This window comes from Hemitrygon akajei, chromosome 21 (genome assembly GCF_048418815.1).
Source record: "Hemitrygon akajei chromosome 21, sHemAka1.3, whole genome shotgun sequence".
In the NCBI taxonomy this organism is placed as follows: Eukaryota; Metazoa; Chordata; class Chondrichthyes; order Myliobatiformes; family Dasyatidae; genus Hemitrygon; species Hemitrygon akajei.
This window is the reverse complement of record NC_133144.1, coordinates 66399997-66421952: the sequence shown is the minus strand read 5'-3', so window position 1 is coordinate 66421952 and position 21956 is coordinate 66399997. Positions and strand designations below refer to the sequence as shown.

The 21956-nt window shown below is 42.1% G+C and overlaps 2 protein-coding genes across 7 annotated transcripts in view; both read left to right on the top strand.

The window, feature by feature from the left end:
• The first annotated feature begins 3008 nt into the window (after positions 1-3008).
• Positions 3009-10536, top strand: chchd1 (coiled-coil-helix-coiled-coil-helix domain containing 1). The gene is made up of 3 exons (XM_073025645.1): positions 3009-3175; positions 4673-4791; positions 10158-10536. Exons 1-3 carry the CDS (start codon positions 3037-3039, stop codon positions 10269-10271), a joined length of 372 nt encoding a protein of 123 aa, XP_072881746.1. The 5' UTR covers positions 3009-3036; the 3' UTR covers positions 10272-10536.
• A 142-nt stretch (positions 10537-10678) lies between these two features.
• Positions 10679-21956, top strand: part of LOC140714393 (neurotrypsin) — a 68365-nt gene continuing 57087 nt past the window's right edge. For 2 of the 6 annotated variants that reach the window (XM_073025644.1, XM_073025643.1), the window contains exon 1: positions 10679-21941. In XM_073025644.1, coding sequence (XP_072881745.1) covers positions 21885-21941 — 57 coding nt within the window. In that variant the 5' untranslated portion in view covers positions 10679-21884. The remainder of the gene's footprint in view (positions 21942-21956) is intronic. The other 4 variants (XM_073025641.1, XM_073025638.1, XM_073025640.1 and 1 more) reach the window with 3 other exon arrangements.

The window sequence follows — 21956 nt, the reverse complement described above, 5'->3', positions numbered from 1 at the left end:
CTTTTTCACTTTAAACTTTGCTTGAAAATCAAATCAAACTGTTGCCTTTCTTTCCTGATGAAATGTCGACTGTTTATTCCCACCCATAGATGCTGCCTGACCTGCTGAGCTCCTCCGGCACATTGTGTGTGTTGCTGCAGATTTCCAGCATCTGCAGTGCCTCTTGTGTCTACGTTGATTAGGGAAAGCCTTCACCTGCAGATAGACATCACGTTTATGTTCTAGTTCAAGTTAGTTGTCATTCAACCACACTCATATACACAGCTAAACAAAACAGCGTTCCTCTGGGCCAGGGTACAAAACACAGTACGTACAGTCACACACAGCACGTATAGTTACACTCCAGCAATAGTCACAAAATAATATTAGCACAGCTGCCTGATTAGCAGGGCCTGAAGATTGGCAGGTTGACAATTAAGTATGAGGTGCATGTTTATGTAACACAGTATAATGTTACTGGCACAATTATAATAAATATCGTTCATTCGTTATGTGTGGTGTCGTATGACATAGGTGATCATGGGCTTTCCATGACCATTATTTTTCTACAGAAATGGTTCGCCATTGCCTTCCTCTGGTCAGTGTCTTTACAAGATGGGTGAACCCAGCCATTATCAATACTCTTCAGAGACTGTCTGCCTGGCGTCAGTGATCTCATAACCAGGACTTGTGACATGCCCAGCTGCTCATGTGACCAACCACCAGCTGTTCCCAAGGCTTCACATGACCCTGACTGGGGAGCTAAGCTAAGGGTGTTGGGGTAGAGGTTTGTCTCTGCCAACGGAGGTGTAAGGTGCTGCTTTTTCCTCCACTGGGCAAGGTGTGACATCTGCTTAGCCCCCCAAAAATAAGTAAATATAAATATATAATATAAATCATACCCTCCTTCTTCAGATAGCTCTGAGAGAGGATCCAGTAGTCAGGTTGAATGAACCCCCTCAGGACCCCCACATAAAAGCTCTTGACCCTAAATATCAACTGTCTATTTCCCTACAGAGCTGCTGCCTGACCTGAGCTCCTCTAGAATTTTGTTTGTTGCTTAGGACAGAGGACCATTTGCAGATATAGTTCCCAAATCCAAACTTCAATTAAAATTAACATATATAGAGGTTCTTCTGTCCCAGTTCTATATGGAGGGAAATGGATCAGCTATGATGGAATGGAGGAGAAGACTTGATGGGCCAAATGGCCTAATTCTGCTCCCATGTCTTATGGTCCTAATTCATAATAAATCTATAAATGCAAGAGATTCTTCAGATGCTCGAAATCTAGAACAATACACCCAAAATGTCAGAGGAACTCAACATGTCAAGCAGCATTTTGTGTGTTGTAATAAACCTCTGCAGAAATGCTGTGTATCTCACAATGCAACCCCTTACACAAAGCCAGCCCAGTAACACAAAGTCAGAGACACAAGAGACGGCAGATACTGGAATCTGGAACAACACACAAAGAGCTGGAGGAACTTGGCAGGTCAGGAAGATCTGTGGACAGAAATGGACAGTTGATGTTTTAGGTCAAGAACTTCAGAATCAGGTTTAATATCACCGGCGCATGTCATGAAATTTGTTGTTAGGTGGCAGCGGTACATTATAATGCATAATAATAAAAACTGGAAATTACAGTAAGAAGTATATATATTTTTATTTTAAAAAGTTACATTAAATAAGTAGTGCAAAAATGAGTAATGAGACAGTATTCATGGGTTCAATGTCCATTCAGAAATTTGATGGAAGATGGAAAAAAGCTGTTCATGAACCGTTGAGTGTGTGCCTTCAGGGTATTGTACCTCCTCCTAATGAGAAGAGGGCACGTCCTGGGTGATGGGGTTCCTTAACGATGAATGCTGCCTTTTCGAGGTGTCCTTGATTCTGGTAAGGTTTGTGTCATTGATGGAGCTGGCTGAGTTTACAACTTTCTGCAGCTTATTTTGATCCTGTGCTGTAGCTGCCCTCATCCCCATACCAGATGGTGATGTAGCCAGTTAGAATGCTCTCCACGTTACAGCTATAGAAATTTACCGTCATCCCAAGTTTGTCCACACTATGTGTGGGAACAAACTGCAAATGCAGTTTGAACAATCAGTTCCATGCTCCGATGTTTAATAAATAGATTTCCCTTTCTGTGGCATTTTTCAAATGTTAGGAAAGCTCACCCAAGCAGCTACTTTCTGAGGAGGCTGAAGAGAGCTGGACTTTGCACATCGCCTACAAGCTTGCAGTAGAGAGCATCCTGACATGCTGCATCACTGCACGGTACAGAGAACACTGCACCAGACAGGACGGCTCGGCAAAGGGTAATCCAAACTACCCCATGCATCAGCAGCACCAGCCTACCCACGATCAAGGACGTTCATACAGAAAGGCACCGGGAAAAAAAGCCAGTAATATAATGATCCCACCTACTCCTCATGTTTCCCCCACTCCCATCAGGGAGAAGTCTGCATAGCATCCACGCCAGGATCTCCAGACTCAAAAACAGTTACTTTCCCAAGCAGTAAGGCTGAGCAACCCCTCCACACCCTCAAACCACCACTGCTGTATTTTTCCCGTCACCTTACGCACAGCACGACGTCACTTTATAGAAATACAATCTATGTAAATAAGATATTTTATGTAGTTATATTTATTGTTTTTATTATTATCATGGTGTTCTTTATCCTGTTTTGTGCTTCAGCAGATCCAGAATAACAATTATTTCGTTCTCCTTTATGTGTGGGTACTGGAAATTACATTAAACAATCTTAAATCTTGAACGCAAATACAGTACTGTTAACTACCCGAGGGATTGGATTAAAATTCAACGATGCAAAGATCGTTCGAATAAAATAACCTTTGTATTAATAAATACGGGTTGAATTAACTTATAAAATTTGTGTTGTGTTTGCTTCTGTGCTCACTTTCTGAGCCACTTGTTACCTCTGCTGGGAAGAAGCACCGGCGAGCGTTTTTTCGACGGTGCTTTACGATCGTGATCCCGCTTTGCGGCAGCGGGGCGAGTGCCCGTCCGGGGCGTTTTGCGGCAGTGTGTCGGCTAATGGCGGCGAGCAGAGGGGTGCAGGCCCGGGTGGCCTATCTGCTGGGCGGCGGGCGCGGCGGGGGGAAGCCCGTGCTGAAGCCCTGTAGACCGCTGGTACTCGCCGACGAGGTGGCGAACCGACGGAGCCGTCTGAGCGGTGAGTGGGCCCGGAATAAGAGGGAGGAAGGACAACGGTAGGGGTAATGGGATAGGGATGCAGGGGGAGAGGAGGAGGGGGTACAGCATGCTGGATGTAAAAATGTTTGCCATTTCAGGTCAGTTATCAAAAATATGGTAAGTCCTTAGATCAGGGTGATTCGGGACTTGATAGTTTTGATGCCATGTTTGTGTTACTAAGCGTGAGGTGAGAGTTCTTGAGATGAAGGTTTGCTGTCAGGTGGCTATGGGAGAAGGTGATGCTTGAAAGGGGCAGGTGATGTCTTTGGGGTGGAAAGCTGGTGGGATTGTCTGGAGAAGAGATGGGAAAATTGCTAAAGTGTGTTTGCTTGGGGCAAAATGTAATGCCTTGTATGGCTGGACCAAGTGTCTCCCTGGGACCAGATTCTGGACAATAGCATATTTGAGATTTTTATGCTTGTGTTTGGATTAGGTCTGTCATGGAAAATTTCATACATATGTAAAGGCTTTCAGTTTTTTTTTACCTGCACTGATCTCTAACTGTCTCACACTCCAGTATCATGTGGTGGCCAAGACATAGGGTATATTTAAAGCAGAGGTTGATATGTTCTTATTTAGTCAGGAGTTAAAGGTTATGAGGAGAAGGGAGGGGAATAGGTTTGAAACGTGTAATCTCACTCCACTCTTCAAGGAGGGAGAGAGATGGAAGAAAGGAAACTATAGGCCAGTTAGTCTGACCTCAGTGATTGGAAAGATGTTGCAGTCGATTATTAAGGAAGAGGTCTCAGGGTACCTGGAGGCATATGATCAAATTGGCCATAGTCAGCGTGGTTTCCTCGAGGGAAAATCTTGCCTACCAAATCTGTTGGAATTCTTTGAAGAAATAACAAGCAGGATAGACAAAGGAGGATCGGTTGATGTTGCGTACTTGGATTTTCAGAAGGCCTTTGACAAGGTGCCACACATGAGTGCTTAACAAGTTAAGAGCCGTGGTATTAAAGGAAAGATACCAACATAGGTGAAGCATTAGCTGATTGGCAGGAGACAAAGAGTGTGAATAAAGGGAACCTTTTCTGGTTGACTGCCAATGACCAGCAGTCTGTGTTGGACCACTTTTTAGGTTATATGCCAATGACTTTGATGATGGAATTGAAGGCTTTGTGGCCAAGTTTGCAGTTGATATGAAGATAGGTGGAGGAGCAGGTAGTTTTTAGGAAGAGAAACTACAGAAGGGTCTGAGAGGGAAAATGGATCAGCCATGGTGAAATGGCAGAACAGGCTCGATGGGCTAAATGGCATAATTCTGCTCCTCTGTCTTACGGTCTTATCCTGTACTGTATAAACATAGGATTGTCTCTCCATTATTCTGTAATTAAGTTATCTACATTCACTTAATGGATGGCATCATTTAATGATCACCTCCAGTGCGCTGCTATCTAAGGTAATGACCCTTCTACATTTTTGTGTTTTCCTTAGATACTAATTTTCATTGAAAGTATAATTTAATAATTTACAGAGGCAACATGTCTAACGGAGATGACGGTAATGATGGCGTGCTGGAAACAGAATGATTTCAGTGAGGTGGCCTGTGCCAAGGAGATCCAGGCATTCCACCAGTGTGCAGCCAAAGCAGAGGTAAAGCTAATTTTAGAATCGTGTATGCTGCATTTAATGAAAGTGAGCTCAGAGTAAAGCTGTCAATAACTCTTAATTTCAATGGGAGAAGAGGGTTTGGTACAAGTGTCCTTCCAGTCTCTCCTGGTGATACTGCTATAAGGAGCGAAGAGCTTGAGGGTCTGTAATATGGTTCTACCCCAGCTAGATAGGATTCTACATCAGAGAGAGTTCAGAACCACTCCTATGTAAAAACCTAGCATTTTTGCATCATGCTTCATGGTGCTCCTTTTCTAATTTATTTATTTAGATTACAGGAGTTCCAAACCTTTTATGCCATGAACCAGTACAATTAAACAAGGGGTCATGGAGCCCAGGTTGGGAACCCCTGATTCAGAGATACATCATGGACCAGACCCTTCCGGTCCAATGAGTCGCACTGCCCAGCAACCCACCTATTTAACCCTAATCACAGGACAATTTACAATGACTAATGAACCTAATGTAATTGTTATATGGTTACTGACCAGTATGTCTGGACTGTAGGAGGAAGCCCATGTGCATCACGTGTAGGACATACAAACTCCTTACAGATGACATCGGAGTTGAACTCAATCTCTGATGCTCCGAGCTGTATCAGCATCTTTTATTGCATTTTTATTGTTCATATTATAATTCTATAGTACAATATAGAGTGGACAGTGATCTCGCATACAAAGAAAGGCCCCATCAAACCCCCTCACAATCAGTGTAATTTATTGGTGTATTTTATTTAGTCTCATCCATTGGTTTGCTCTCCATATCATTGAAAATTAAATTGAACACCCTCACTGGAGTTAAGTGGAGGAGAGATCTCATTGTATTCTGTTGAATATTGAAAGGCCAAGGCAAACTGGATGTGGAGAAGATGTCTCCTATGGTGGGTGAGTCTAGGACCAGAGTGCACAGCCTCAGAATAGAGGGAAGTCCATTCAGAGTAGAGATGGGAAATTTCTTTAGCTAGAGGCTGCTGAATCTGTTGAATTCATTGCGCCAGACGGCTGCGGAGGTCAAGTCATTAAGTATATTTAAAGCTGAGGTTAATAGTCAGGACATCAAACGTTATAGAGAGAAGGCAGAAGAATGTATAATGGTTGAGAGGTATAATAAATCCCCCTTGATGGAATAATGGTGCAGACTCGATGGGCTGAAAGCCTAATTTTGCTTCTATGCCTTATGGTGTAAATCTGCAAGTTATTTGTTTATATTATGGTAGCTCCATTAATGTAGCAGCCAAACCAAAACAGTTGGCGCTGTTGGTGACCCTACAAATTTGTTATATCTGCATGAATCCAATAGTGATTGTTCCATAAGCCAAGATGTGTATTCAGTCCTTTATTAGCAAACATACAATCTTGGAAGTGATGAAACCTATGTGTACCCAAGCGTAAGCTAAGTGTAACTGAACAGTCAGCAAAAGATATGACCATCTTCGCCCCCAGCTAGTACAAACTGCAACAAACAAAGCTCAAATATGTGACTTATTCTCTTTGCTTTTATCACGACCACACTTATGTAACTATAAAGACCATAAGACATAGGAGCAGAATTAGCCCATTCAACCCATTGAGTCTGCTCTGCCGTTCCATCATGAATTCCACCCAAACCCAAACTTTCCTTCTGGCTGTATCCTTTGATGCCCTGACCGATCAGGAAAAGATCAATTCCGCCTTAAATATACACATGGACTTGGCCTCCACTGCAGTCTGTGGCGGAGCATTCCACAGATTTAATACTCCCTGGCTAAAAAAATGTCTTTTCCTTTGTTCTAAAGAGTCGCCCCTCAATTTTGAGGATGTGCCCTCTGGTTCTGGATACCCCCACCATAGGAATCATTTTCTTCACACCCACCCTATTTAGTCCTTTCAAAATTCGGTAGGTTTCAAAGGGATCTCCCTGCATTCTTCTAAATTCCAGTAAGTACAGGCCCAAAGCTGTCAAATGCTCCTCATATGTTAACCCCTTCATTCCTGGAATCGTCCTTGTGAATCTCCTCTGGACTCTCTCCAATGACAACACATCCTTTCTGAGATATGGGGCCCAGAACTATTGACAAGTGCGGCCTGACATGTCTTATGCTCAGCATTTATCTCTTTGATTTTATATCCTATTCCCCTTGAAATAAATGGCAACATTGCATTTGCCTTCTTTACCACAGACTCAACCTGTAAATTAATCTTCTGGGAGTCTTGCATGCAGACTCCTCCCCATTTAGATAATAGTCCACACTATTGTTCCTTTTACCAAAATGCATTGTGATATATTTCCCAACACTGTATTCCATCTGCTACTTTTTTGCCCATTCTTCCAATTTGTCTTAAGTCCTGCTGCAATTGCTTTGCTTCCTCAGCATTACCTATCCCTCTACCTACCTTCGTATCATCTGCAGACTTTGTCACAAAGGTATCAATTCCATTATCCAAATCATTGACAAACAATGTGAAAAGCATCTGTCCCAGTACTGACCCCTGAGGAACACCACTGGTCACCGGCAGCCGATCAGAAACGGCCCCTTTTATTCCTGCTCACTGCCTCCTGCCTGTGAGCAATTCCACTATCCATACTAGTATCTTCCTGTAACACCATAGGATTTTATCTTATTAAGCATCCTCATGTGTGGCACCTTATCAAATACCTTCTGAAAATCCAAGTAAATGACATCCACTGTCTCCTTTGTCCACCCTGTTTGTTACTTTCTCGAAGAACTTGGTAACAAATTTGTCAGGCAAGATTTCCCTTAACAGAAGCCATGCTGGCATTGAGTTTTTTTTATCATTAGTCTCCAAGTACCTCAAAACTTCATTCTTGATAATAGACTCCAGTACTTTTCCAACCGTGAGGTTAGGCTAACTGGCCTACTATAATTGCCTTTCTTTTGCCGCCTTCCCTTCTTAAAGAGTAGACTGACATTTGCAATTTTCCAGTTCTCCGGGACCATGCCAGAACCAAGTGATTCTTGAAAGATCATGACCAATGCATCCATTATCTCTTCAGTAACCTCTCTCTGGACTCTGGCTTGTAGTCCATCTGGTCCAGGTGACTTATCCACATTTGAGTTTTCCTTTATAATAGCAGTGGCTCTCACTCCTGCTCCCTGACACTCATAGACCTCTGGCACACTGCTAGTGTCTTCCACAGTGAAGACTGATGCAAAGTTCATCTGCCATTTCTTTGCTACCTCACCAGCATCATTTTCCAGTGGTCCAATATCAAGTCTCACCTCCCTTTTATTCTATATATAACTGAAAAAAAACTTTCATTATCCTTCTTTAGATTATTGGCTAGTCTGCCCTTGTATTACATCTTTTCCCTTATAGGTTTTTCAGTTGCCTTTTGTTGGATTTTAAAAGCTTTCCAATCATCCAACTTCCCACTCACCTTGGCTATCTTATGTGCCCTTTCCTTGGCTTTTATGCAGTCCTTAACTTCCTTTGTCAGCTACAGTTGTCTACCCCTGCCATTTGAGAATTTACTCCTCTGTGGAACATATCTATCCTGTGCCTTGTGAACTATTCCCAGAAATTTCAGCCATCTCTGCTCTGCCGACATCCCAGCCAGTATCCTCCTCCAACTACCTGTTCAATCTCCTCTCTCATGCCTCTGTAATTCCCTTTATTCCATTGCGATGCAGATGTGTGTGAGTTATGCTTCGCCGTCAAATTGCAGTATGAATTCAATCATATTATGATCACTGCCTTCTAAGAGTTCCTTTAGGTTAAGCCTCTAATAAAAGATCTGGGTTATTACACAACACCCAATCTAAGGTGGCCTTTCCCCGAGTAGGCTCAAGCACAAGCTGCTCAAAAAAGCCATCTCGTAGATATTTAACAAATACCCTCTCTTGCAATCCAACGCCAACCTGATTTTCCCAGTCCCCTTGTATACTGAAGTCCCCCATTACAATTGTGTCATTACCTTTATTACATGCCTTTTTCAGCTCCCTTTGCAATCTTAACCCCATATCTTGGCTACTATTTGGAGGTGTATATAAGATTTCTGTAATGGGATTTTTACCCTTTCAGTTTCTTAACGCCACCCACAAAGATTCAACCTTATCTGACCCTTTGTCTCCTCTTTCTCAAGATGTAATTCCATCTCCTACCAACAGAGCCACACCTATGCCTTCCTGCCTGTCCTTTTGATACAAAATATATCCTTTGATGTTAAAGTCCCAACTATGGCCTCCTTTCAACCATGGTTTAGTGATGCCCACAATGTCATACCGACTAGTTATCAAAATAAATGCGCAGCACAATACAACGCAGGTAGAGAACAGATGTATGGCTCCTACAATTTACAATGAACTGATGAAAGGAATCAGGGTTCTTTTATTTACAGCCGTATGATATTAGATTGTATAATGGGTGTGAAGGGGATGCACCAAAGTGTATTTATGGGGATTTTGGGTGGAAGCATGGTGAGGATTGCTCAGAGTTTCACTTCTGGTCATTGAGCACTAAACATGCAATATGGTGACATCATAAACACGAGAGATTCTTCAGATGTAGGGAATCCGGGGAAACACACACAAAATACTGAAGGAACTCAGCAGCTCAGGCAGCATCTATGAGAGTAGTAAAGTAAATTTTCTGAGCCAAGACCTTCATCAGGACTGGGAAAGAAGCCAGAATAAGAACATGAGGAGAAGCAGTACAAGCTAGCAGGTGTTAGGTGGGACGAGGGGAGGGAAAGGTGGGTGTGGGAGGGAGGATGAAATATGAAACTAGGAGGTGATAGGTGGAAAGGGTGAAGGGCTGAAGAAGAAGGAATCTGATGGGGAGGAGAGTTGACCATAGGAGAAAGGAAAGGAAGAGTGGAGTGAGAGGGAGGTACTGAGCAAGTGAAGAGAATAAAGGAGTCAGAGTAAGGAAGTGAGGAGAAGGGAGAGGAGGAGAAATTACCAGGTTAGAGAAATCAACGTTCATACTGTCAGGTTGGAGGCTACCCAGAAGGAATGAGGTGTTGCTCATCCAACATGAGAACAGCCTCACATTCTCCACTTGAAAGTTATTCTATTGATGTTAATCATGGGGGTTTCAGGGCTAGGTAGAGTGTGCAAACAATACAAATGTTTTTGGTGCTAAGTCAGGTCGTTTCTAGGTAGGTATCTTTTACCCGGGGTTTTCATTTGTAATGGGAGATGTTAATAATATCGAACTGACTTGTACAGTGTACCTTATATGAGTTAATTATACTGTTAGACATAATTGCACACTTGCAAACCAAATGCTTTCTTTAGCATTCCAAGAGCAAGCAATGGCTAAGATTTATTCCTGGCAGTTTGTTATACAAATTAAAGCTCCTAATGCAATCATCTAGGTGTGTAATGGAAATAATCTGTCTTGCAGGCTGAACGGAGAGCAAAAGCAAACGCGGATGGAGTGGTGCAGATGGGATTTCTGACACCTAAACAAGCCACAAAGTTGTTGCAGAGATTTCCAAACAAAACACATGTCAGCTAGTATTCCGCGGGGAACCACACTGGGATTGGAAAGGCCTTTATACTCTTGTCTTTTTAACAGGCTTGCACCCAAAGGCTAATAGATCTGGGAACTGCATCAACCTTTTACCTTTTTCTCTGAACTAATTGATGAACAAGGTCTGGGCATGTACCCAGCTGAGTCTGTTGGATATTTAATGTATAAATATTCAAGAAAGTGGGTCTTGTTGGATAGAAGACAAGTTTGTTGTAATATGTGAAATACAAGTTAAATTATTTTAAATCTGTTTTGTTGATTACACATGATTATTTATAATTATCTTTACAGTTTAATTTGAGAATTAATTCACATTTTTTTAATCAAACTCCAAGAATAATTTCCATTTATGGTGGTCCCTTTGATGTAGTTGTGAGGTCAACTATCTTATCTGATTGTACTGGATAAGCATTCAGTAGTTTTATAATAGCGGGGTAGAAACTGACAGAGGACTGAAGAATAGTGTTGTGAGGGAAGGTAAATCAGCCATAAGACTATAAGATATAAGAGCAGAATTAAGCCATTCCACTCATCGAGTGTTCTCTGCCATTCCATCATGGCTGATTTATTATCCTTTTCAACACATTCTCCTGCCTTCGCCCCATAACCTTTGACACCCCTACTCATCAAGAACCTTTCTATCCACGCTTTAAATGACTTGGCCTCCACAGCTATCTGTGGCAATGAATTACACAGATTTACCACCTTCTGGCTAAAGAAATTCCTCCTCTGAGGAATCATTTCAGCCTTCTATTCTGAGGCTGTGCCTCTGGTCCTAGACTCCCTCACCACAGGAAGCATCCTCTCCACATCTGCTTTATCTGGACCTTTCAATGTTTAGTAGGTTTCAATAAAATCCCTCTCATTCTTCTAAATCCCAGTGAGTACAGGCCCAGAGCTATCAAATGTTCTTTGTATGCTAATCCTTTTTAGAAAATAGTCTATACCTTTACTCTTTCTACCAAAGTACATGACAATACACTTCAGTATTCCATGTGCCTCTTCGTTGACCATTCTCCTAATCCATGGTGGAGCAGACTCAATGGACCAAATGGCATAATTTGGCTCCTGTGTCTCTTGATCTTTGTGTAAGGATGCATAAGAATTATCGAGACTGATGTTACTCTGTCCTTGTTCACACCCACTTATGTCTCATTAGCTAATCAGAATCTCTTTGCTGGGATATTCCATCCAAACCACTTTGCACATTTTCACCTTCCTTACCATCAAGGTATCAAGCAACTGAAGTATGCTGGCATTTGCGGAAATGTTGCTGTGCCAAAAACCTAGAGTCTGTCCAAGTAAATTTGGGGAGCTAAGCTTTAAACAATGCTGATACCAGATTCATTGGTTCATTAATATTCAGTTCAGTTCAGACTGTGATTCCAGACCCACCACATATACTTGACTTCTGCCTGCCTTTCAAAATGCCCAGGCAAGGTGTTCAGGTCAAACTGATTTATACTCAGTGGCTATTTTATTAGGGGCACATGTACACATCGTTAATGCAAATATCTAATCAGCTAATCATGTGGCAGCAATTACATGCATAAAAGCATACATTTGTGGTCAAGAGGTTCAGTTGTTATTCAGATCAAACAGAATGAGGAAGAAATGTGATCTAAATGATTTTGACCGTGTCAGATGGGGTGGTTTGAGTATCTCAGAAACTGCTGATCTCTTGGGATTTCCACACACACAACAATCTCTAGAGTTTACAGGGAATGACCTGAAAAAAGACATCCAGGGAGCGGCAGTTCTATGGGAGAAATTGCCTTGTTAATTAGAGAGGTCAGAGAAGAATGGCCGGTCAGTTTCAAGCTGACAGGAAGGTGGCAGTAACTCAAAATACCACATGTTCCGTAAGTGGTGTGTAGAAGAGCATCTCTGAATACACAACAGATTGAACCTTAAAGTGGAGGGTCTTCAGCAGCAAGAGACCACAAACCACTCAGTGGCCATTTTATTCGGTGTCTGAGGTACCTAATAAAATGGTACTCGTAGACACTAACTGTTGATCTTTCCACCGATGCTGCCTCCTCCTCTGAACAAATGTAGAAATGAAAGTTATGCTTCTAAACAAATTCATTCATCAAACCCAGATCTTCCACTTTTGAGTAAAGGGAATTATGATCTGTGAAAGAACCTGTTTTGGGAGTTGCAATTTCAATGGTCATCAGATAGTTGCAGACTATTGATGATTAAAATAGAAGGTATTGAGCAGTTCGTGATGACTTACAGAATTTCCTCAAATTCCAAACAAAATAGAGCTGCTGCCATGCCTTTTTTGTGATTGCATTTGTGTGTTGGGCCCAGGATAAATCCTCCAAGTTATTGATGCTCAGGAATCTGAAGCTGTTCCCCCTTTTCCACTGCTGACCCTTCAATGAGGACTGGTGTGTGTTCTCGTGACTTCCTCATCCGAAAATTCACAATCAATTCCTTGGTCTTGCTGACATTGAGGGCGGCTGTTGTTGCAACAACCCTCAACCAGCCGATCTATCTCTCTCCTGTACGCTTGAAATTCTGCCAATAATTGCGTCATCAGCAAATTCGTAGATGGCGTTTGAGCTGTACCTAGCCACACAGTGGTGAGTGTAGAGAGAGTAGAACAGATATATCACGATCAGAATTAGGTTTAATATCATTGGCATATGTTGTAAAATTTGTTAACCTGGTGGTAGCAGTACAATGTAATACATGATAATATAGAAAAAAAATGTCAATTACAGTAAATGTGGAGAGATATATATGTGTGTGTGTGTATTGAATAATTAAAGATAGTGCAAAAACAAATTATATAAAAAAGTGAGATAGCATGCATGGGTTTAATGACCATTTAAGAATCAGATGGCAGAGGGGAAGAACTGTTCCAGAATCACTGACTCTGCCTTCAGATAGTACCCAAGATAGAGCTGACTAACAACTTTTCGTAGCTTCTTTCAATCCTGTGCAATAGACCCCAACCCCCCTATACCAGACAGTGAGGCAGCCTGTCAGAATGCTCTCCACAGTACCCCTTTTGTGTAACAAACCAACCTCTTCAAACTTCTAATGAAATATAGCTGCTGTTTTGCCTTCTTTATAGATGCATCGATATGTTGGGACCAGGTTAAATCCACAGAGATCTTGACATGCAGGAACTTAAAACTATTCACTCTCTACTCTTCTGATCCCTCTGTGAGGATTGGTTCATGTCGGCTCATCTTACCCTTCCTGAAGTCCACAATCAGCTCTTTGGTCTAGCTGATGCTGAGTGCCAGGTTGTTGCTGCAACATCAATCAACTAGTTGGTATATCTCACTCTCGTCTATTAGATTCTACCAACAATGGTATCAGCAAATTTATAGATAGCATTTGAGCTATGCCTAGCCACACAGTCATGGGTATAGAGAGAGTAGAACAGTGGGCTAAGCACACGTCCCAGAGGTGCACCAATGTTGATTGTTAGCGAGGAGATATTATTGCCAATCTGTACAGACTGTGGTCTTCCAGTTAGGAAGTCAAGGATCCAATTGCAGAGGGAGGTTCAGAGGCCCAGGTTCTGTCGCTTTTCAATCAGATCTGTGGGAATGATGGTGTTAAACACTGAACTATAGTCGAGGAACAGCATCCTGACATAGGTGTTCGTTTTGTCCAGGTGATCTACAGCCGGTTGGAGTCATTGAAATTGCGTTTGCCGTAAACCCATTGTGGCGATAGGCAAATTGCAGTGTATCCAGGTTGTTGCTGAGGCAGGAATTGATTCTAGCCATGACCAACCTCTCAAAGCATTTCATTTCTGTAGATGTGAGTGCTACTGCGCGATAGTCATTAAGGCAGCTCACTATTCTTCTTGGGCACTGGTATAACTTGCTCTTTTGAAACGGGAACTTCCGACCGTGGCGGTAAGAGGTTGAAAACGTCCTTGAGTGCCCCCACCAGTTGGCACAAGCTTTCAGAGCTTCATCAAGTACTCCATTGGAGCCTGCCACCTTTTGAGGGATCATCCTGAAAGATATAAAAGATTCTGTGGCATAATTTTAAAGAAGATTTACGCTGTTTGCTTTCCATCTTAATTCTGCTAACTTCACAAAAGTAGTTAATTTGGTCATCTTTTCCTGAGTCCTTTGTGTTATTGATTGTCACACTTTTCTACACCACAGCAGTATGCTGGTATATAGTTAATTGGATGTACTGTGTATGTAGATCGAAGTTAGAATTGCATGATGTGTGCTGGATCCAAGTAAGGCATTTCTGACAGATTCCCCAAAGTCCTTCATGTTACACTCTCGTAAGTGCCTAACACGTTCCTGTTTATGTCATTCGGAAATTTTAACATGCAGACCTTTATCTAAATTCTATAGCAAAAAGGTTGATTCCAGAGAGCACTGCTGCCTGTTGTTTTGCTCAGGTTTCTAATGACATAAAGGAGGCCATCCAACCCATTGAATCTATGCCAGTGCTCAGCCCAACCTCCACTTATTTCCCTGCAGCTTATACACTTACACATTACTCATTGACACCTTCCAGTTGTCTGTTCACCCAAATACAGGAGGGTGTGATGTTACAGAAATCCAAATGAACAGCAAGTTCTTTGGAATGTGAGAGGAATCCAGAGCACTCTGAGGAAACCCATGTTAGCTTAATAAGTATGTGCAAACCCTACTCAGCTGTAAAACCCAGATGGAGGAGCTGTACAACTGCAGCCCTTGAACAGAAAATTCTACAAAAGTAGTGGATATGACCCAGTCCAACATAGCTAAAGCCTTCTCCACCATCAAGCACATCTACACAGGGAAGTAGCATCCATCATCAGGGACACCACTCGTGATCTCTTTTCACTACTGCCATCAGGAAGAAGGTACAGGAGCCTCAGGATTCACACCACCAGATTCTGGAGCAATTATTACCTATAGAGGGCTATAGGTAAGCCTAGTAATTTCTAAGGTATGGGCATATTCGGCTCAACTTTGTGGGCCGAAGAGCCTGTATTGTGCTGTAGGTTTTCTATGTTTCTGTAATTATTACCCTACAAGCATTAAGCTTTTGAACCAGAGGGGATTTCTTTGCTTGCCCCATCACTGAACTGTTCCCACAAACTATGAACTCATTTTCAAGGACTCTCATCTCATATTCTTGATATTTACTGCTTATTGATTTATTTATTTTCTTTTGTTTGTATTTGTGCAGTTTATTGTCCTTTGCACATTGGTTGTCCCCCCTGTTGGTGGGGTCTTTCATATGGTTACTGGATTTATTAAGTATGTCCACAAGAAAATGAATCTCAGGGTTGTATATGGTGACATATATGTACTTTGATAATAAATTTACTCTGAACAAAGCCTGATGAACAAGCTATTCAGGAGTATTGTCTCTATCCTTTCCTGTGTTGGGTGAATTTGGCAGTGAAACAAGAGGATGCAATTAGTGAGAGCATACTGCAGAAAGAAACCAGAATGTTTAACAAAAATCTACACTATATATAGAAAGGGGTGGAAGTTGCCTGCTGATGTTTGATCTTGTTTGTGTTCAACTGGGTGGATTTCCTCTTGCCATCCGAGCCATGAGATACTCTTAATTTTATGTCATTAGTATTTTAAAAATTGGACAAAAATTGCATTTTGTTTACATGTTTTGTCATCTTTGTACCTGGCATTAAATGTTGGTCCCTACTGCCATGCTCACAAATGTGAGAAATTAGAAGGAAAAATATTGAAAAATAGAAGGACAGAAACTTGGTTTCTTTCTACTTCCTTTTCTTCGATGCTGAAAGGGCAAGGTTGACGGGGATCTAATGAAAAAGATGCAGCATTATAAAACATTTGAAGGCATGAACAGGGAGTTACCAACTTAAGTGGGTAAGAGAAAAATTTGAACCTATTGAGAAGAGGTTGAGCTGAGAACATGGAACTCACTACCACCCGGAGTGATCATGAGTAAGAGCAGAATACATTGAAGGTGAAGCTGGATAAGCAGCAACAGGCAATTATATCACACTTTGAGAGATGTTATACTTCTGTAGAAATCCATCTAGCCCATGTCAAGCTATTATTCTGCCCAGTCCCATCAATCTGCACCCAGATCACAGCTCTCCATACTGCTCCCATTCGTGCATTTATCCAATCAACACCGCATCGATCACTTCTGCTGGCAAGTCATTCACACTCTCACCACTCTTTGAGATGAAGATGTTCCCCTTAAATTTTTCACCTTTCACACTTAACCTGTAACCTCCAGTTCCAGTTTCACCCAATTTCAGTGGAAAAGGCAACACACACAACATGCTGGAGGAACTCAGCAGGTCAGGCAGCATCTATGGAAGTGAATAAACAGTCGATATTTAAGGGTGAGGTCCTTCTTCAGAACCTGGAAAGGAAGGAGGACTATATTCCATCTGGGTAGCCTCCAACCTAATTGCATGAACATTGATTTCTTCTTCTGGTAATTTCTCCCTAACCCCACTTCCCTCTTCTTCTATTCCTCACTGTGTGCAAAAAAGTGTTCCCTCATGTTCCCCTTAAAACTTTTCACCTTTTACCCTTAACCCATGACCTCTAGTTGAGTCCCACCCAACCTCAATGGAAAAAGCTTCTTGCATTTACTCTGTATATACCCCTCATAATTTTGTATACTCTTTCAAATCTCCCCTCATTCTCCTACACAGAATAAATTCCTATCCTATTCAATCTATCCCTACTACCCAGGTCCTCACATCCTGACATCTTTGTAAATTTTCTCTGTACTCTTTTAATCTTATTGATATATTTCCTGTAGGTAGGTGGCCAGACTGAACACAATACTCCAATTTAGGCCTCCAATACAGCTTCAACCTGGTAAAAAAGAGAACATTTGGCCCTGACTCACATAAGCAAATACTAGGGTCAATAACCAACAGCTTGACCAAGAAGTTAGGCTTTGTGGAAGATGACAAGGAACAAATTTCTAGATTGAAGAGCTGAAGTGATGGCAGACTGTAGTGAAAATAGACAGGAGTTCAGAATTGGAGGAGTACAGGTTATTGGAGATTTTAGGACTGAAAAAGGCTATGGAGTTGGAGACAAAATAAAAGATAAAGATTATTTATCACATGTACATTGAAACCTATAGTGAAACGTGACGTTTTTCTTCAACAGCCAACTCAGTCTGAGGATGTGCTGGGGCAACCCACAAGTGTTCCCATGCTTCTGGCATCAACATAGCATTCCCAAAACATACTAACCCCATTACGTGTGTCTTTTGAATGCAGGACGAAACCCATGTTGTCATAGGGAGAATGTACAGACACTAGCAGGAATTGAACTGTGATTGTTAGTGCTGTGAAGCATATCACCCACAGAGGAATTTTAGAGCGATGAAAATTAAGTTTTTGGTTGGAAAGCTGCAATGACTGATACACCACAAGGATATCTGCTGGTGCCTCTACAGTTTATGTGAGTTGGAAGAATTCAAGTTCAAATTCAAGCATACATGGATATAGTCAACTGAAACAAAAGAACTTGAGAAAGTATAAAGCATGGTTGTGGAACAAACTCAAAGGGCCGAGTGGCCTATTTCCCCTATGTCTTACGGTCAGTCTTTGGTGATGGCACAAAGGAAGATGGGAAAGTGAATTGTGAGACAAAAGGATACTGATAGATTCGGTGAGTCAGCAAAGATTCCGCAAATGAGGCATGAAGTTTGAAAGTGTGAAATCATCCTTTTTGGCAGAACAGGCAATTCATCAAAAATCTAAATAGTGAGAGATGGCAGTGCTTTGAGGTGTAGATCTGGGAGTCAGTGGGCAGTCAAGGACTAGTATGTAAGCACAGCAAGTATTAAGAACATAGAAAAGTACAGGCCTTTTGGCCCAGGATGTTGTGCTACCCTTTATCCTACTCTTAAGAGCAATCTAACCCTGCCCTCCCACATAGCCTTCCATTCTTCTTTCATTTTGAAGGGTATAAAATCATGAGAAACATATATAGGGTGAATCAAATCAGTCTTTTCACCAGAGTTAGTGAGTCAGGAAGACCATAGACCATACAGTATAGGAGCAGAATTAAGACATTCAGCCCATCGAGTCCAATCTGCCATTCCATCATGGCTGATTTAATACCCTTTTTTCCTGCCTCTCCCCTTAATCTTTGATGCCCTGACTAATCAAGAACCTATCAACCCCCACTCTAAATATACCCAATGATTTGAATTCCACAGGTTCACCACCTCATGGTTATAGAAATTCCTCCTCACCTCTGTTCTATAGGGATGTCCCCCTATTCTGAGGCTATGCCCTCTGTTCCTAGACTCCCCACTATAGAAAACATCCTCACCTCATCTACTCTATCTACGACTTTCAATATTCAATAGGTTTCAATGAACTCCTGCCAGTACAGGCCCAGAGCCATCAAATGCTCCTCGTACATTAACCCTTTTATTCCCAGAATCATTCTTGTGAAAGAAAGAAATAGTAGGTATAGGTTTAAAGTGAGCAGGAAAATATTTAATAATTTCTTGCTGGGTAGTCTCATTACACAGAGGGCAGTCTCCATGTGATATTGGTTTTTAGAGGCAGCTACAACAACAGTGTTTAAAAGACAATTGGACAGGTACTTGGATTGGAAAGGTTCAGATGGTTTTGGACCAAATGCTGTCAGATGGGAATAGCTAGGTTGGACATTTTGTTCTGTATAGAACAGATGGACTGAATGGCCTGTTTCATTCTGTATAACTCTTTGTTTCTATGAGAAAGTTAAGAAAATTTTATCTTTTTTGTGAGAGGAATTGAATACAAATGTTGTATAGTTGTGTACCGTTGTGTAGAGCATTGGTGAGGTGGCATTTCAGGAAGGACAGAAAGCAGATTTTCACCTCTGTTATCCACAAAGCTTCAATGAGCAGAAACAGTCCCTTTGGCCCACCTCATCCATGCCAACCAAGATTCAAAGTAGCATCACAGGTAAATAGGGTTGTAAAGAGAGCTTTTGACATGTTGGCCTTCATAAATCATGGCACTGAGTATGGGAGTTAGGATCTTATGTTGAAGTGACACAAGATGCCGGTGAGGCCAGAGTTTGAGTATTGTGTGCAGTTTTGGTCATCTACAGGAACACTATCAATAAGTTTGAAAGAGTGCAGAGAAAAATTACAAGGATGATGCCAGGAATTGAGCATCTGAGTTGTAGCGAATGAATAATAGTTCAAGGCTTTATTCCCCAGAGTGCAGAATAGATCTGGGTTCAACTGCAACATTTAACACAAGTTTGGATAAGTGCATGATGAGAGAGGTATGGAGGACTATGGCCCAGGTGTAGGTGGGTGGGTCTAGGCTGGCACAGACTAGATGGGCTGAAAGGCCTGTTCCCATGCTGTAGTGTTCCATGACTTCAGGTCCATCTAAACTAGACCCAGATCCCTCTCAACATTTCACATCCATGTACTTGAGTGAGAGATACATCGACAGAAATGCCCAAGGTCCTTGGGGGTTTTGACAAGAAGGATGTAGAGAGAATATTTTGCTTGCAGAGAACATTGGACTAGAAATCACTGTACAAGAACAAGGAGTCAGCCATTCAAAGCAGATGAGGTTATTTTCTTTACCGTTTAAAATCAGTGCAACTCTCTTCCTGCAAATGACAGGGAAGCAGAATCTTCGACTGTTTTTAAAGTCAAAGTCAGTAGATCTTTGATTTTCATGTGGTGGAGCATTACTGGGAGTTGACTGGAATGAGGTGATAGTCAGTCATCCAGCATGGAAACGTGCCCATCAGCTCAGCTCATCCGTGCGACTCTGTTGCCCTGCCAGCTTGTCCCATTTGCCCACGTCTGGCCTGTTGCCTCCTAAACCCCTCCTATCCACATCCTTAACGAGATGGCTTTTAAGCTTTGCAATTACGCCCACCTCACCACTATCTCAGACAGATTATTCCAAAGAGATGCCACCCTGTACGAGGAAACTACCCCTGGTGCCCCTTTTAAATCTCTCCCCACAGATGGAAAACCCATACCTTCTTGTTTTCAGCCCCCCCTCCCCGGCAAATGTGATTGTGCTTTCATGCTCTCTATGCTCCTCATGATCTCATACATCTCTCAAAGTCAAGGTGAATTTATTGTCAAAGTACATATATGTTGTTATATACTATCTAGAGATTCCTTTTCTTGTAGGCATTTGCAGGAAAATAAAGAAATACAATAGGATTTATGAAAAAGGACTGACAAATAACTAATGTGCAAAAAGACAAATTGTGCAAGTAAAAAAATAAATTATACTGAGTTGTAAAGTCCTCGAGAGTGAGTTGTGGAATCAGTCCATGTTGAGGTGAGTGAAGTTATCCACACCGGTTCAGGAGCCTGATGGTTGAAGGGTAATAACTGTTCCTGAGCCTGGTGTGGGGGACCTGAAGCTGCTGTACCTCCTTCCTGATCGTAGTAGCAAGAAGAGAGCATAGCCTAGACGGTGGGGTCCTTCACGATGGAGGCTGTTTTCTTGTGACAGCGCTCCTTGTAAATGTACTCAATGGTGGGCAGGGCTTTGACTGTAAGAGACAGGTTACCCTTCCATCTCCTACATTCCAGATAGTTGTAATCTGTGCAACCTCTCCAGGCAACACCCTGTCAAATCTTTTCTGCACTCTTTCTAATTTAATAACATCTTTTCTGTAACAGGACAACCAATGCGTCACCAACACCAACCTAGTCCCTATCAATGATATATATACAGAAAGGTGATGGAAGAAAGGACCAGTAAGGTGCTAAAGGATTCCACCCATCCTGCTCATGGACGTTATCTCACTCCCATCAGGGAGGAGGCTACTTAGCATCTCCACCTACTACCCTACACCCCCAACCATTTCCTCTCAGTCACCTTATTGACAGGCTCTCCTGTGCCTAGTGTCACTTTATGGACATGCAGTCAATCGGTGTATATACTTATCTTGTGTATTTATACTTATTGTGCATTTATTATTATTGTGTTAAAAACACAATAAATGTTTTTTATGCTTCATCGGATCCAGAGTAACAATTATTTTGTTCTTGTGTACTGGGAATGACATTAAACAATGTTGAAAACTGCCGACAACACGCTGAGCGAAGCCTCACCAGCACGGTTTGTTATAATGAGATTAGCCCCGATCTTAATGAATGACACATCAGTCTCCAGGTTTGAAGCGGTTTAATTTTAGCTCCTATATTTTGTATTAATATTAATTATATGTGGGAGTTACTTTGAGAGACAATAAAAGACAATTTGTCTGCTTGCACTGAACAGATCGGCAGAAGTTATTCACGTTTTGACGTGGAGCTGCTCTGACAGATTTCTGCTCCGGGTCCAAGGGACACATGAATCACTGCGAGACTTGGCACCCGTCCGGGGCGAGTTTTTAAACCCGGAGTGGAGACGTGTAGCCGTGCGATCGTGCCCAAAGGGGCGTGATGAAATGTGCCGATGTGCGGAGATAAATGTTGTGTAGTGTGATGATCTCCCTCTGTAGGCGGGTCCCGCCGCGTTCACTCGGCTCCCACTCAAACTGCAGGTCCTAACCAGGTCTCCGATCTCGGGACGCGCCTGCCTTCCCCCTCGCTCGCTTCAGATCCCGGCAGATTTAAGAGGGTGGACACAGACTAGGATGTGACTGCAGGATGGTGTTGTCTGTTGCTGTCTGGGCATTGCTTTATTTTATCCCGGCGGGAGCTGAGGTAATGTCAGTGTTT

What these genes read in the sequence shown, in the direction of transcription:
- chchd1 (XM_073025645.1), top strand. Translation starts at nt 3,037, where the DNA reads ATGGCGGCGAGCAGAGGGGTGCAGGCCCGGGTGGCCTATCTGCTGGGC. An exon ending in CCGACGGAGCCGTCTGAGCG is followed by an intron (nt 3,176 to 4,672) that starts GTGAGTGGGCCC and finishes AATAATTTACAG; the next exon opens with AGGCAACATGTCTAACGGAG. An exon ending in AGTGTGCAGCCAAAGCAGAG is followed by an intron (nt 4,792 to 10,157) that starts GTAAAGCTAATT and finishes TCTGTCTTGCAG; the next exon opens with GCTGAACGGAGAGCAAAAGC.